At 38.4% G+C, this 13363-nt stretch overlaps 2 protein-coding genes across 2 annotated transcripts in view; both read left to right on the top strand.

Annotated features, from left to right (window-relative positions):
• The first annotated feature begins 31 nt into the window (after positions 1-31).
• On the top strand, positions 32-7568 carry LOC123967841 (B-lymphocyte antigen CD20-like). Its single transcript, XM_046044114.1, has 6 exons — positions 32-229; positions 702-821; positions 2120-2176; positions 2475-2675; positions 5768-5890; positions 6658-7568. Exons 1-6 carry the CDS (start codon positions 56-58, stop codon positions 6721-6723), a joined length of 741 nt encoding a protein of 246 aa, XP_045900070.1. The 5' UTR covers positions 32-55; the 3' UTR covers positions 6724-7568.
• Positions 7569-8147: 579 nt separating this feature from the next.
• The window catches only part of LOC123968506 (membrane-spanning 4-domains subfamily A member 8-like), an 11977-nt gene continuing 6761 nt past the window's right edge, over positions 8148-13363 (top strand). The window contains exon 1 of the mRNA XM_046045327.1: positions 8148-8292. The gene's annotated coding sequence lies outside the window, so the exon portion shown is untranslated. The remainder of the gene's footprint in view (positions 8293-13363) is intronic.

Here is a 13363-nt window from a genome sequence, read left to right as displayed (position 1 = left end):
AGATTCAAAGTTTACAAACTCTCTTTCTCCCTTTCAGTCCACAGGAGCAGGCAGGATGTCGCTGACCATGACCAAGAGTGATGGGGTCACTGTATTCACTATGACCTCTGACCCCAAAAGTCCATGGCCTCCCCTGTGCCAAATCCTCAAGAGCCTTTGTTGCAGCCCTGTGTGCTGCTCTGTGTCTCAGCACCTGAAGAAGGTCCAGACGTCTCAGTTAGTACTGGGGGTGAGTTACAACCTTGTGTGTTTTGAGTTAATGTCCTCACTCAATACTGATTTAAACTTTGAGCAAATATGCAAATTGTTGGAGTAAATCAACTGAAAACGAATTGTTGATCTGTTGACTAAATATATTGCTCTATGCTCAAAGCTGCATGTTATTATCTTAAAATATTATCACATTTTTGTTGTGTGTCCATGTCACTCTCTAAAAGAGTTGTTTAAAAGAGTTGTTTAAAAGAGTTTTAAGTAAGAGCTTTAAACAACCGACTGGGTTGCTCTCCATTTAAGTTTCACAATGTCACCTGAGGCGGCTCAGGAGGTAGAGCAGTCAGTGTATGAATGTGTGATTGTGAAATGTGTAAAGTGCTTTTGAGTGGTCTGAAGACTAAAAAGGCGCTACATATAAGGGCATTCCATTTGCTTAACTGCAGTTATGCTGTACAGCTGTCTGTTGTTATCCTGTTTGTCCTCCACAGGCTCTGCAGATTATGGTCGGGTTGCTCAACATTGGCCTTGGAGTGATCCTCCTTAGCAGTCGCACTGGCTCTTGGTATCAAATGGATGTAACCTGGTTTCCTGTTTGGCTCGGAGTATTGGTAAGCAAGCTAATGTAGTTTTTGCTTTTGTTTGTTCTTTTGTGTCATAACCAAGATATTTAATTCATATTAGGCTATAGCAATAATTTATAAACTTAGTAGTTTTGAACCAAGGCCTCTGTAGTTGGGTCAAGGAGCTTGTGAAAAAGAAGATGCACCAAACCTACCAGGTCAGATTACACCTATTATTTCATTGTGCCAGATGCAGATTTAATCAATATCTTATTTTTTTATTGCTATCTAAGTATCTGGTTGGAATATTATGGAAGATTAAATGGACTTTAATATTTGTAACCCACAGAAGATAATCTACAAATGTGTACAATGATGTGCAAATATTTCACTATCTGCAAATGTGTATTTTTACATTTGTGATGTGTAAAATCATATCCACAAAAATACAGGGTGATGTGTACTTATGTACTATTACTTTGTGTGAATTCGTGGGTCATGTTACATTTGTAACTTCCTTTTTACACATTTGTGGAATTTTGTCCACTCCGTCCCGCTGAGATCTGTAAACAGAGATGTGTAAGTTTGAGAGCAATTTACTAGCTACACCAGCAGGTGGCGACAGCGACATCCCCTCCTGTGAATTGAAAGGATATTCACGGCACCAGAGCCCTCTGCTCTGCACGGCACTAGCTAGCTACCTGCTGCTGTTTTTTATGAGCCATCAGCAGGTCAAAGTTTTCACTTATTCCTGAATATCTTCATTCATGGTTTCCAGATGATGCATGTTAATGAACTGACTTTTCATTTAGCGCCACCAGCAAGTTGACATTTTGGGTTGTGAGTGAAATATCTCAACATGGACGAGGTTGGATGTATAACCATGGAATTTTTCAGATATTCATGTCCCCTTCAGGATGAACAGATCAGACATGTTTACCTGTCATAGCAGGAAAAAGCACAGGTGGATCTAATGACATTAATGATGTTTCATGCTCAGCTTCATTCAGATGTTAAAGAAAGCCATTACAGTGAACTATCATCAAATACAGTTCAGCCATCATTAATGCTACTAATTGCAAATGTGCCTCCCCTGCTACATTGCAGATTTCTGTCTTAACGCAATTTTTTTTTTTGTTATTGGACATTTTAATCTCTTAGTCCTCAGATGACAGTAATAAGAACAGGTGTCTTTGTCTCTTGTCTGCTAGTGTGAGCGCATGATGAGTGTTTCTTAGTTTCCCTCTCTGTGCTCAAAATGCTGTTCACTCAGTCAATGATTATAGAAATGACATGTGAATTTTAGTGTTTGTGTGGAAGTTTAATTTTTTTTGTCTTTTCTCTAGTTTATGTTATTTGGCACCCTGAGCATTTTGTCTGAGAAGTATCCCAGCCCATGTCTGGTGAGTAGTTCGACATCCTCATGTTATCTTTAAATGACTTGTCGTATTTGAAAACAAATGAAACAGATTAGGCATTTGTACTTGTAACGTCACATGGAGAGTTGCAGGGGCTTCCTAATGTAAATACCAGCCACCCAGCTGTTTCCACTGCAGGGATACAGACCTATCAGTGTAAATGGATGATACAGTCTGTGTCCTTTTAAATTCCGTTAGTGTACTGTATGCTGTTTACTGCCTGGTGTGGTTTTTCTGCTTGGTTGTACGTAAACTGACAAATCTTATTATTATTAAATTTTAGGTCACCGTCAGTGTGGTTCTGAATCTAGCAGGAGTTGCTTTTGCCATTACAGCCATCGTACTCTACAGCATCAATGTGGCAAACATCTATTTGTGGTGGTTGTGTAATCAAGACTATTATTATGGCTACACTACCCCAAGTCCATCTTCTAAGGAGAAGGCCCTGATGGAGAGCTGCTTGGCGAGCAAAGCAATGGTTCTGGTAAGTCTGGAAACTATCACCTGATGTTGTGTACTGTATAAATGATGAATGCTAAATAGAGGGCTTTAATTGTTTTACAAATATTGTCTTAAATGTTACCATCAGTAATTTACATCTGCAAACTAATAAGTTCATTATGAAGAACTTTTCAAAAAGATTTTACAATGGTGTGACACACGCCATCATGTAAGTTTGAGAACTGATTGTACAACACACCAAAACAACATCCCAGTCAGCCTAAACCGTCACCAGTTTGCATTGAGAACGAACAGATCCACAGAGGATGCTACCTCCACTAACCTCTACTCAATGTTCACACACAAATTACACTGTCATCAGAATGCTGTTTGTTGATTTTAGCTCAGCATTCAGCACAATCTCCCCCATGAAACTGATTGGCTAACTTAGCACTCTGGAGTACCACACTCTGCAACTGGATATCGGACTTCCTCACTAACGGAGCCCAGACAGTTCGGATGGGTTGCCACTGGTTGCCACACCTCCTCCACTCAGTGCAACACCAGAGGCCCCAGGGCTGTGTGCTCGGCCGTGTTCAGTTCACACAGATAATTCATGTTAATAGTTCATTATTTAGAATTTTTTACAGTCCCAAAAAATTAACTAGCTCACATTAATTTCTTTTCCTTTGCTTTACAAAATACTGTGAATTTGACTTGGGTGGAGGAACTTTGCGACTGCTGGCTAGTGGTCTTATTCTTTGTTTACAAAAAAAGATCTGCTTTTCTGCCAGAAAGGCTTTTGTAACACGTAGTTAACATTGTGAAATAGTTGCAGTTTTGTTAGGTTTAGGGAACAAAACTACTTGGTTAGGTTTAGGAAAAAGGTGGTGGGTTTAACCACAGAATCTGAGGGGTCAAAGAATTTGGTGCAGCACTTAGTTGACATACCGGGTGCCGTAAAACACACTGCACGTTCCCGTTCATTAGTTGCAAACAGATACGTTCAGTTCACTGTTCACCAAAAACATGAGCTCGTTCTGTGAACTCTTCTACTGTGTTCATGTACAACACTGTTCAGTACTGTACACCAACAACTGCAATTCCCGACATTGAGAGAACTGTGTTGTAAAGTTTTTGGTTATTACCAAGTTTTTATGATATTACCATCATCGGCCAGATAACAAACAACAAGACTTCATAACGGGAGGAAATCATCTGTATTGCAAAGTGGTGCACAAAGAACAGCCTACTGCTCAATGTCAGCAAAAAATATTTAGACTTATAAAAACCATGCATTCGCACACTTGTAAGCAATTTCCCTTTTTAAATCACAATCAACTTGAAATGAGGCGCATGTGAAGGAGCGCCATGTCCGACCCTTCAAACGCCCATAGTTGCCTATAAATGGTCAGTGAAACGCCCCTCATTAATATTAATACGTAGCGACTGCATGAAGAAAATGAGGCAAATTCTGACGGAAAAGCTACAAAACGAAATTTAACTCTGACACTGACATTCCTTTCAGTGAAGCTGAAGCAGGTTGTTTGGTGGGTAAAAAACGTACTTTCATACAATACTTGTACACCGGAGGAAAGGGGGCACCAGAGCTCCACCCCTTTATAACTGATCTGCAGGAAGGGGCATCCCTCTTGAGTAGTGATGTCGCTGGCTGGAGGGACACACACACATGCAAGACCGGATGACCCAGGTACTAATTTGGATTCCCCCGTTTATAAAGAGAGTAAACCAAAAGCATTCCACCTGTGTTTAAACATGTATTTAGGCAACACAAACACTCCACTCACTTAACGAGGCTGACGATGAGTTAAAAGAAATATCCTGTGACTTGTTGTAAATGACAATAAAATAGTGTTTTTTTTTTTTACAAGCAGCGCATCACATCCACACGCTGCGCACACTCGATAAGGAAACAAACGTGACAATATATGAAACTATGCTCATGTATTTGCTCGACTGACGCATTGAAAATGGCAACAATGTAAATATAATTTGTCCTGTTCACGTTATTTATGAGAATAAATTTCAATGCATGCATGTAGGCCTATGATTCCTGATTAAACTGTCCAAGATATTTGAGGTGTTCTTTTGCAGAAACAGATATCTCCATTTGTGTTACCCTTTGTTTATCCTCAGTCATGATTCTTTTTGTGCGCTGCAAATCATCTTAAATTAAGTTTTTTTTATTTTTTTATTTTTTTATTGCGCACTTCAGGGAAAATCAATCAAATGAGTGTCTGATTATTTAGAAAGGCTTTAAGCCTAAACTACTCAGAGGTAATATTTCGATATATTTTACACAATAGTAGGCCTATTCATTTCAAACAGTTCATCCTGTTGTTCCCTCTGCCATGTTAGTCGCCATTTCTCCTCTTTATGTGCGTACGCATTGTTCAGCGTTTACTTACACTTACTTGCACATTTTCCCGTCAAGTTTGTTTTTTTTATAGATCACAACCTTTGCTTGGTAAGTGGCGTACGCACGTTTCCAGCCCTGTTTTGTACGTACGCACCGTTTATAGATGAGACCCCAGGACGGGACCGACTCTGCAGCCGGTGATTAAAACTGTCCAGAACGTAAATGCTGCCCATCTACCTAACATCAGTGAGTGAGGTGCCTGCACAGAACCAAAGGAAACTAAAAGACAGTAGGCCTACCCTGCAGCCACAGTCTGCTCACCCTGCTTCCATCTGGCAAGAGATACAGAAGTATCTGCTGCCTTTACCACCAGGCTCTTTCCCCAGTTCATCCCCCTCACTTCATCAAAAAAGAACAGTTTTTGTTATGTGTTGTTCTTTGTGTGTGTAGCATGAAGGGCCTACAAACGTAAATGTTGTTAAACAACCTTGTTTTGTGAAATGACTATTAAATGAACTATTGAATCCTTGAATTATTAGATACGGAAGTCATAATTACATGACAATGACTGAATTGTTATTTCTTTGGTGAATGCAATGTGCTTCTGTAATAATTAGATGCAGCTTTATAAAAGTCAAACACATTTGAGGGAAATGGATCACATAACAAATTCTACCTATTTGAAGAAATCTAAATGAAATAAACAAATGTGTCCAACGATTTTAAAATTAACGCTGTTTGTTGTGTCCCACCAGATGCTTATAAGAAGCATCAATGCTGTGCTGATTGTCCTGTCAGCCCTGGAGCTCTGCCTCGTCATCAGCTCGGCTGTTTTGGGGATCAAGGCTCTGAGGAGCAGTGAGAAGACAGAAAACAAGGTAGAGTGTGAATAATATCTTACTGTCAAACTAAATTAAGTTAAATGAAATAAACCTGATGAGGTGAAGAAATGTAAATTGGTTATTTAAACAAAATGTATGAAGCTAACATAACACTGGGGCAATCAAATCAGGGTTGAGACCACCGTGCCGCAGGAGGGCTCTGTTGTTTAGGAGCCCAGCTGCAGGTTATGCTCCCAGGTGACTCCTTGAGAGCAGTTGATGAGGTCTGCCAGTTCAGTTCTCATTTCAGTGCGACAGCTTATGTTTTGACAAGACGTCGTTGGCACTGGTCTCATGGAGATGTAGGATTAAAAGTTTCTTCAGTTCAAACTTTTATGTTAGAGCACAGATGCTGAGTAGGCATCTTTCAGAACGTTCTTATTTCAAAGTTGGCTGGATTTTTTAGTTAAATGTATCTGGCTACACTAACTTCTTCAGGCTTGAGTAATTCCATTGGCTACAGCAAAACTTTAAAAAGGAAATAACAAGGAAACAACTCATCTATTTAACACTGAGCCACTCAAATGCTTGTTGTGTAATGTGACATTACTAATAAGATACAGTATAATAGCTACAAAATTTCCCAGGGGTGCTTTTTTTTGGGTTCAGGTTAGAATTGGTTATGGTAAGGGTTAAGGTATATAGTTGTGATGGTTAAGGTTAGGGAAAGAAAGAAAGAAAGGGTTACAAAAAGTAATGATCCCTGCTGGTTTGAGTATACCTGCATTTTTTTAATATGCTTTTCTGATATTTTTCTCTTTTAGAGCATCGATGACCAAGAACTTTACAAACCACTGCTGGAGGAAGTCACCATTAACCCCACAGCCTGAATGAAACTCTCTCTCTGCTTTATGATATTAGATACCAGGAACTATAATCCCGTGCGTTTATACCATTGACTATATGTACTGTAACGTCAATGATTTACACACATTCTGCTGGTAGGGTCTAACTTCTGGTCTTTTTTTTTTTACAAGGGTTCCACTTATATTGTTTTTGTTGTTTATTGTGGAATAATTTGCATTTGCTGTCTATTATGTGTAAGCAGACAGTTGCTGTTGATTATGATTTCTAAATAGAGAAATATGTGAGTCTATGTTTAGGTAAATGGGAGGCTCATACATGTGTCTGACATTAAATGACTGATTGTTTGCTATTTTATGATATTAAGCCATAAAAAAACTGTATGATTGAAGACAAGTACTATAATTTGAAAATATCATTAAAATGTTTCTAAATGCAGTTTCCAGCCAAAATGAAAGTTAAATAAAATGATTAAAGCTAGTGTTAATCCAGTTGATGTGGACATCCTGTTAATAGAACTGATATACTGTATGTATGTGCTGGTAACCTTGAGTTGGTGTAATGACCAAAGTCTTACCCAGTGGTGGAAAGTAATGTACATTTATTATACTTTAATTATGTACAGTTTGAAGTATTTTGTTTGTAAGGTATTTGTACTTCACTCCATTTCAGAGGGTAATATTATACTTTGTTTACTCCACTACATTTATTTGACAGCTAGTTACTGGTTACTTAATTTTGCCAAAACAATTCATACAAAACCTATTAGCAGCTTCTAAAATGTGAAGAACTGTTCTGTGAAAATAATCTTCAAAAGATGTTATTTCAGTTTGGAATTGAGGCCTTGGTTTCTAATAAAAGGTGAAAAACATGTTTAGTAGGAACATTTTAACCTGTTTTCATTGCAAATCAACATCTTTCAAGTTTATTTTTCTGAAGTCAACTTTGATGTATGGCGCTATTTGCTTATTCTTCATGTTTCAAGATAAACACACAAAAAAAAGAGGTTATGTATTACACAAATGGTTTTGGGGCAGAAATGTATATAAGAATGTACTTTAAAATACTTATTAAGGTAGTTAACTAAAACAATTATGCTGTTCAGGCAACTATGTAAAAACAAAACAAAAGTATTCGCTGAGAAGCTGAGTATAGAAAAACTTTCCCCCCTTCAAATACCATGAATAGTGGTGCAAAGGATTGCAATCTGTGATCAGCAGGACTACGGATCATCTCCACACGGATCGGCACGCAGATTGATGCAAAGTTTAACTATCAGAGTATAGTACTAAAGTAATAAATATGTAACGTTACATATTATCTTTTTAAATAAATTTTACCCCAACAAAATCACGGATCGATCCGAACAGACCAGAAAGGGCTGAAACCCCACAAATCCCAACCTGTTTTTTTGAAGGACCTCATTGACTGGACTGGAAAATGGCTGTAATGGAGAAAGAAACCTGAAGGTGGCAGTAATGCAATATCGGGGGTTGCCAACTGGTATAAAACCTCAAAGAAGGAGAAACATAACAGATAGACTTGTGTGAGTCCAGTAGTTTAGGTTTGGACTTTACTCCAACAAACGCAAACAGGTAAGTTTAGTGTTTGATTCAGTTTGTAAAGTGACCTAATAAAGTGCTTGTCCAGTCCTGTGCACTGGTAACTATCGAAATTAACTAAGTTTGTTAAGAAGTTCTTGCTATTTATCAAGGTGAAACACAAAACAAACTAATAAAAAAATAATCAGTAGAGCCTATAAAAAAAATATAAACTTGCGCAATACAATTCACTTAACAGGAAGACATAACAGTTAGCTTTAGGTAATGTCGAAGTTTCTATGTCGTTTCTTTATCTGATTCTAGTCAGGTCCGAGAAAAATATTTACCCCGACTTTGAGTAAAGCAGTAGAATGAAGTCACGCAACAATGGCAGCTCCCATGGAAGCACACATTGTAAATAGTAAACCATAAACTAAAACAAAGCAACAAAGTATATTTCCATTTATTTAAATTAAAACACTTCATGCTATCATAGTAAAACCAGTTCTGCATGTAACGTTAATTGATTTAGACAGTTTTCCAATGTTATTATTTAGCTGATTACAGTAAAGAATCGGAAAGTCATCTTCTCTGCACAAAAGTTATTCAGTAAAATGTTAAAAACGCCAAAACATAGGAAGTATAATCTACAACATTTAGTGACTTTTGAGGATTACCAACTGGTGTAGCTAGACGGGTTTATGAGTAACGTATGTTTGTCATTTTTCATTAGAAGGGCCATCCTTTTAATTAACACCAAGGGCGCTACTGATGGTGCAACTGTGTGCACACCTGACAAAGAGTTTGCCACTGTCCGCCATGTTTTTCGTGCACTTTTGGGTGTCATGCACCATTAGGCTTTAAGGTCGGAAGTCGGGAAATTTCAAATGTTAGATTTCTGAGTAGTCTGGAATGAAGCATAACACCTGTTCTGCATCTAAAACGATGAAGAAACATGGGGCCAGGTACACCAGGGGCACTGCTGAGGCTCCAACCGTGTGCACAACTGACAAAGAAACATCAGTTTGTCAAGGTCAGGAATGTTTTTTTTGTTCCTTTTCGGCCGCATAAACTCGGAGCAGGATTTTCCCACTTCCCATGTCAAAGGGAACGCAGCATCTACCTATCTTTTTTTTATTTTTTTTTTCTCAAAACTTTATTCAAAATTAGGACATACAGCAGGAAAACAACATCCGTACATCAATAAAGTCTATGGACAAATCACAAATGGAGGTCAAGGGGTTATCAAAAAAAAAGTATCACTAAACAAAGGCAAAAGAAATATCTTGTAAAGCTTAAAGAGGTCACATGATTTAACGGCTTTTTTGTTTGTACACTCAGATATTGAGAGAACATAGTGTTTAATGTTAGCAGCAAGCTTTAGAAAGCTTGGTTTCTTTTTTAAGAACTTTGACTTGTGCAAATAAAATTTGGTTAAAATAATAGCAATTTACCATCCATCCATCATCAACCGCTTATCCTGCGTACAGGATCGCGGGGGGGCTGGAGCCGATCCCAGCTTACATTGGGCGAAAGGCGGGGTACACCCTGGACAGGTCGCCAGTCCATCGCAGGGCCGCATGTAGACAGACAACCACTCACATTCACACAAGGACAGTTTTGGAGACACCAATTAACCTAGCCTGCATTTCTTTGGATGGTGGGAGGAAGCCGAAGCACACTGAGAGAACCACATAATACTCTGAACATAAATTTTTGTCATGTTTAGTGAATCGAAACAATACATTTTCCCACCGCAATGCAAATTTAGGGTAAATATGGACAACGATAAATTGAGACACTTTGCTCCAAAGTTTCTTGGTATGTGAGCAACACCAAATTCTTCACAGAAAGTACAGCTGATATCAAGTCCTTTTTTCAGTTTTTGCAGGTAATAGTTAAGTGCAATTTATACTTCTTTTTTCTGAGATCTATTTCAGCACTATCAATTTATTTTCTGCCAGATATTATTGTTGGCGGGCTGGTTCTGGCCCGTGGGCTGCCTATTGCTGACCACCGCTCTAAAAGTTGCTCCGTGTATCATCAGCTTTACTTTTAGGTTGCAGCGAAAAACGGATATTCCTAGCAGTTGTTTCCTTCACCATGTAGGGGGATCATCAAATCCATTAAAACCTTTAAAAAGTGAGAACAGCAGAGTGTATCGCATCGAAGACAATAGAGAAGTCCTTTGGTGAAATGGGGATACCATAGTGATGAATAAATTCAATGTAGTTATAAAGTTGACCACGTTGGTTGAATAATTGATTTACAAGCAGAATGTTATTGTCATACCACTGTTGAAAGAAAGGGGATTTGGTTTTTATACAAAATATATCTGTTGTTCCAAATATAAAACCTAAGGAGTGAAATTGTGCTTGTAAATTAGGGACCAAGACAGTAGCATTTGTTTATGAACGCAGCATCTACCCCCATTTGAAGAGGCAGCTGTCTGACGTCACACACAAATGGCAAAACCCAGAGCCCTTTAAAGAGAGAGAGATCGTCACGTGGTTCATGGAGACCGCAGATAGTTCCCGGAAGTCCTAGGCAGGCAATTGAAAATGAGCGAGAGAAATGACAAAACGGTGATTTTAAGTGATTTTTGGTAATTTATACAATAAATGCAATGATTAACAATATTTTACAGCACACTGACACGTGGATATAGTTACATTACTTTTTTTTTTTTAAGGACATATTTTTGACAACAACTACAATCACCTACCTTGACATTTTTTGGCTAACCTTACATTGGAAAGTGTGTTCTTCTTGAAAACACGTTTAAAATTCAGATCTTATTTACCTTTCAACATTCCTTTTAGTAATCCCATGGTACCAGGGTTAATTGATCTTAATGAAAAATGTAATTTTTGACACCAGATACAACAGACAAGTCACTGATCAATGATTGTCATGTATTAATATATATATTTTTTAATTGTTACTATTGTTATTAAAAACATGGAAAAGGTAACAAAAAAAAAAACATGTGAAAAGTAATTTTATTTAACTAATAAGTGAATGTTCCTCCCAGAAACTGTGTGAAGCCGGATACTGTTTTCTTGGATGGGGCACTTAATAAGTGGGGGGTATGGGCATCCTCCCCCAGAAGATTTTGAGCATTAAACACTTAATTTCCTGCATTCTGATGAAAATTTCTCCTCCAATTTCTGTCTTTTCTGCACCAGTTTATGGTGGAAATGTCTAAAAATTCAGGTGGCAAACCAAAATATATAATTATAATAGAATATAATGTAGTGAGGCTCTCAGGCATTCTTAATGCTTTTAAATATTTTTCTCCTGTAGATCAACTTATTTAATATCATCCCTGCTGAGTCAACACACATGATTAAGTCTTACCACCTCTTTTGTGGGGAAGTAACCGATTTAAATGTGTTTGCGGCCCCTTTTCATCTTAGTAATTAATTAATCTGTTTTAATTCAGTTATTGACTGGACTTTATTAGCTCATCTTTTAATAACTTATCATAACTCAGTGTTTCCCACAGAATGACCGTGTAACTGTGGCGCAGATACAGCATGCTCAAATACCCAGCTGTATTCTAACATTAACTTAGCTCTCCTTATTAGCTAAGCTACTTACTTGCTAATAACTTTTAATAGCTGAGTCTCCGACATTGACAGCATTGTGTTGGACAGATTTGTGCAGCTGTGTTAACGAGGAGAGAGTGAGAGAGACGAGTGAGAGGATGTGCTGCGCTAATCTGCAGTCAAATACGATTTTAAATTGGCCTAGTAAAAAAAAAAAAGAAAATCGATAGGTTGATATTATGGCGGGCCGCCACAAATAAATGAACATATGGGAACTCTTCTGCTCATGTTCAAAACTTTCTGCACAGTCAGAATCTCTCCCACGTATTTGAGTTCTCTGACATGTAAAGAAAGAAAGTCGTAATGGGATATTTTTATATTTTACTACATGCCCTATACTGCATTATGTTACTGATTCGCTGGAAGAGACAAAACTGAATGAGACGAGGAGGTGCACATGCCGGGGGAAAACGAAATTAACCGACAAGACCTGTGATCAGGCAAAAATCTCACAACAAATGTTAACACATGTTAACTTCAGCACCTCTGATAAAGTGCCACAATTCCCAACAGAGCAAGTCAGGGCTTCAGTTTTTAACGTTACATTTTTATAGCCTACTGAAACTACAGTATATGTCCGCTCTGGCACAAACTGTCTGCAACTCACAGCGCGAGGTGGGTCCACGTCACTCGCTGGTGTCGCTGTCGCAGCAAAGCTGCTTTCAGGGTGAGTCCGACAGCGGTATATTTCTCTTGTAAATGTGTAACCACTGTGATAACAATATGTTCACGGTGTATTCCTCAGAGAAATAAACACTTTCACACAGTATGTGGGTAAAATTTTAGAGATGATACTGACTTCCCGTTCCCATAAAGGCAGCACGAAGTTGCACCACAGTAGCTGAAGGAGAAAAAATACAATCTCTTCCAGTCGCAGTGGACTAAACTGGCAGGTTTTAATGTTGCAGACCACAGTTTTTTGCAAGTAGTGTGAATCTTAAGTGTAAACTCCTTTTAGAATTTCCAACCAATAAACGCCCCCCAAAAGCAGCTCCGCGCCCCCCCCCCCCCCTTCCAAAGTATTGCTTCCAGCGCCCCCCATCGTCCTCGGAACGCCCCCGTTGAGAAACACTAGTCTACAGAGTACGAATGTTTGGTTTCCCAGCTGACTTGGAGAGGAGGAAAAAATGGTTGACTCGGGTCAACAGGAGCAACCTTACAATCACTAAAGACAGAACACATCACTGGCTTTATGTTGGGTTTATTAAAAACATCACTGCAGATAATCTTCAGGCTCTACTGAACCCTGTGATTCTTGTGCTGAGAGGGAGAACGAGAGAGAGGGTTAGAGAAACCTACACATCACCATGGTCCACTCAGTACTTTAGTATCACTGCTCCTCCAACACGCAAAGTCTACTGCTCTAATATAATGAATGTTTACTATGAAGATTGTTTTTATAATATGTTAGTATAGGCTACTACTTTTAACCCCCCCCCAAAAAAAAGAATAACGTTTTGAAATCTTTTTTTTATACACACACCACTAATATATTAAAATAAGTACACCCCCCC

This window comes from Micropterus dolomieu, linkage group LG03 (genome assembly GCF_021292245.1).
Source record: "Micropterus dolomieu isolate WLL.071019.BEF.003 ecotype Adirondacks linkage group LG03, ASM2129224v1, whole genome shotgun sequence".
Lineage (NCBI taxonomy): Eukaryota > Metazoa > Chordata > Actinopteri > Centrarchiformes > Centrarchidae > Micropterus > Micropterus dolomieu.
This window is presented reverse-complemented; position numbering and strand designations above follow the sequence as displayed.

Bases quoted from the DNA above. Each gene is read 5' to 3' on its own strand.
- LOC123967841 (XM_046044114.1), top strand. From the start codon at position 56: ATGTCGCTGACCATGACCAAGAGTGATGGGGTCACTGTATTCACTATG. The intron at 822-2,119 runs GTAAGCAAGCTA...TCTTTTCTCTAG, and splicing joins CTGTTTGGCTCGGAGTATTG to TTTATGTTATTTGGCACCCT. The intron at 2,177-2,474 runs GTGAGTAGTTCG...ATTAAATTTTAG, and splicing joins AGTATCCCAGCCCATGTCTG to GTCACCGTCAGTGTGGTTCT.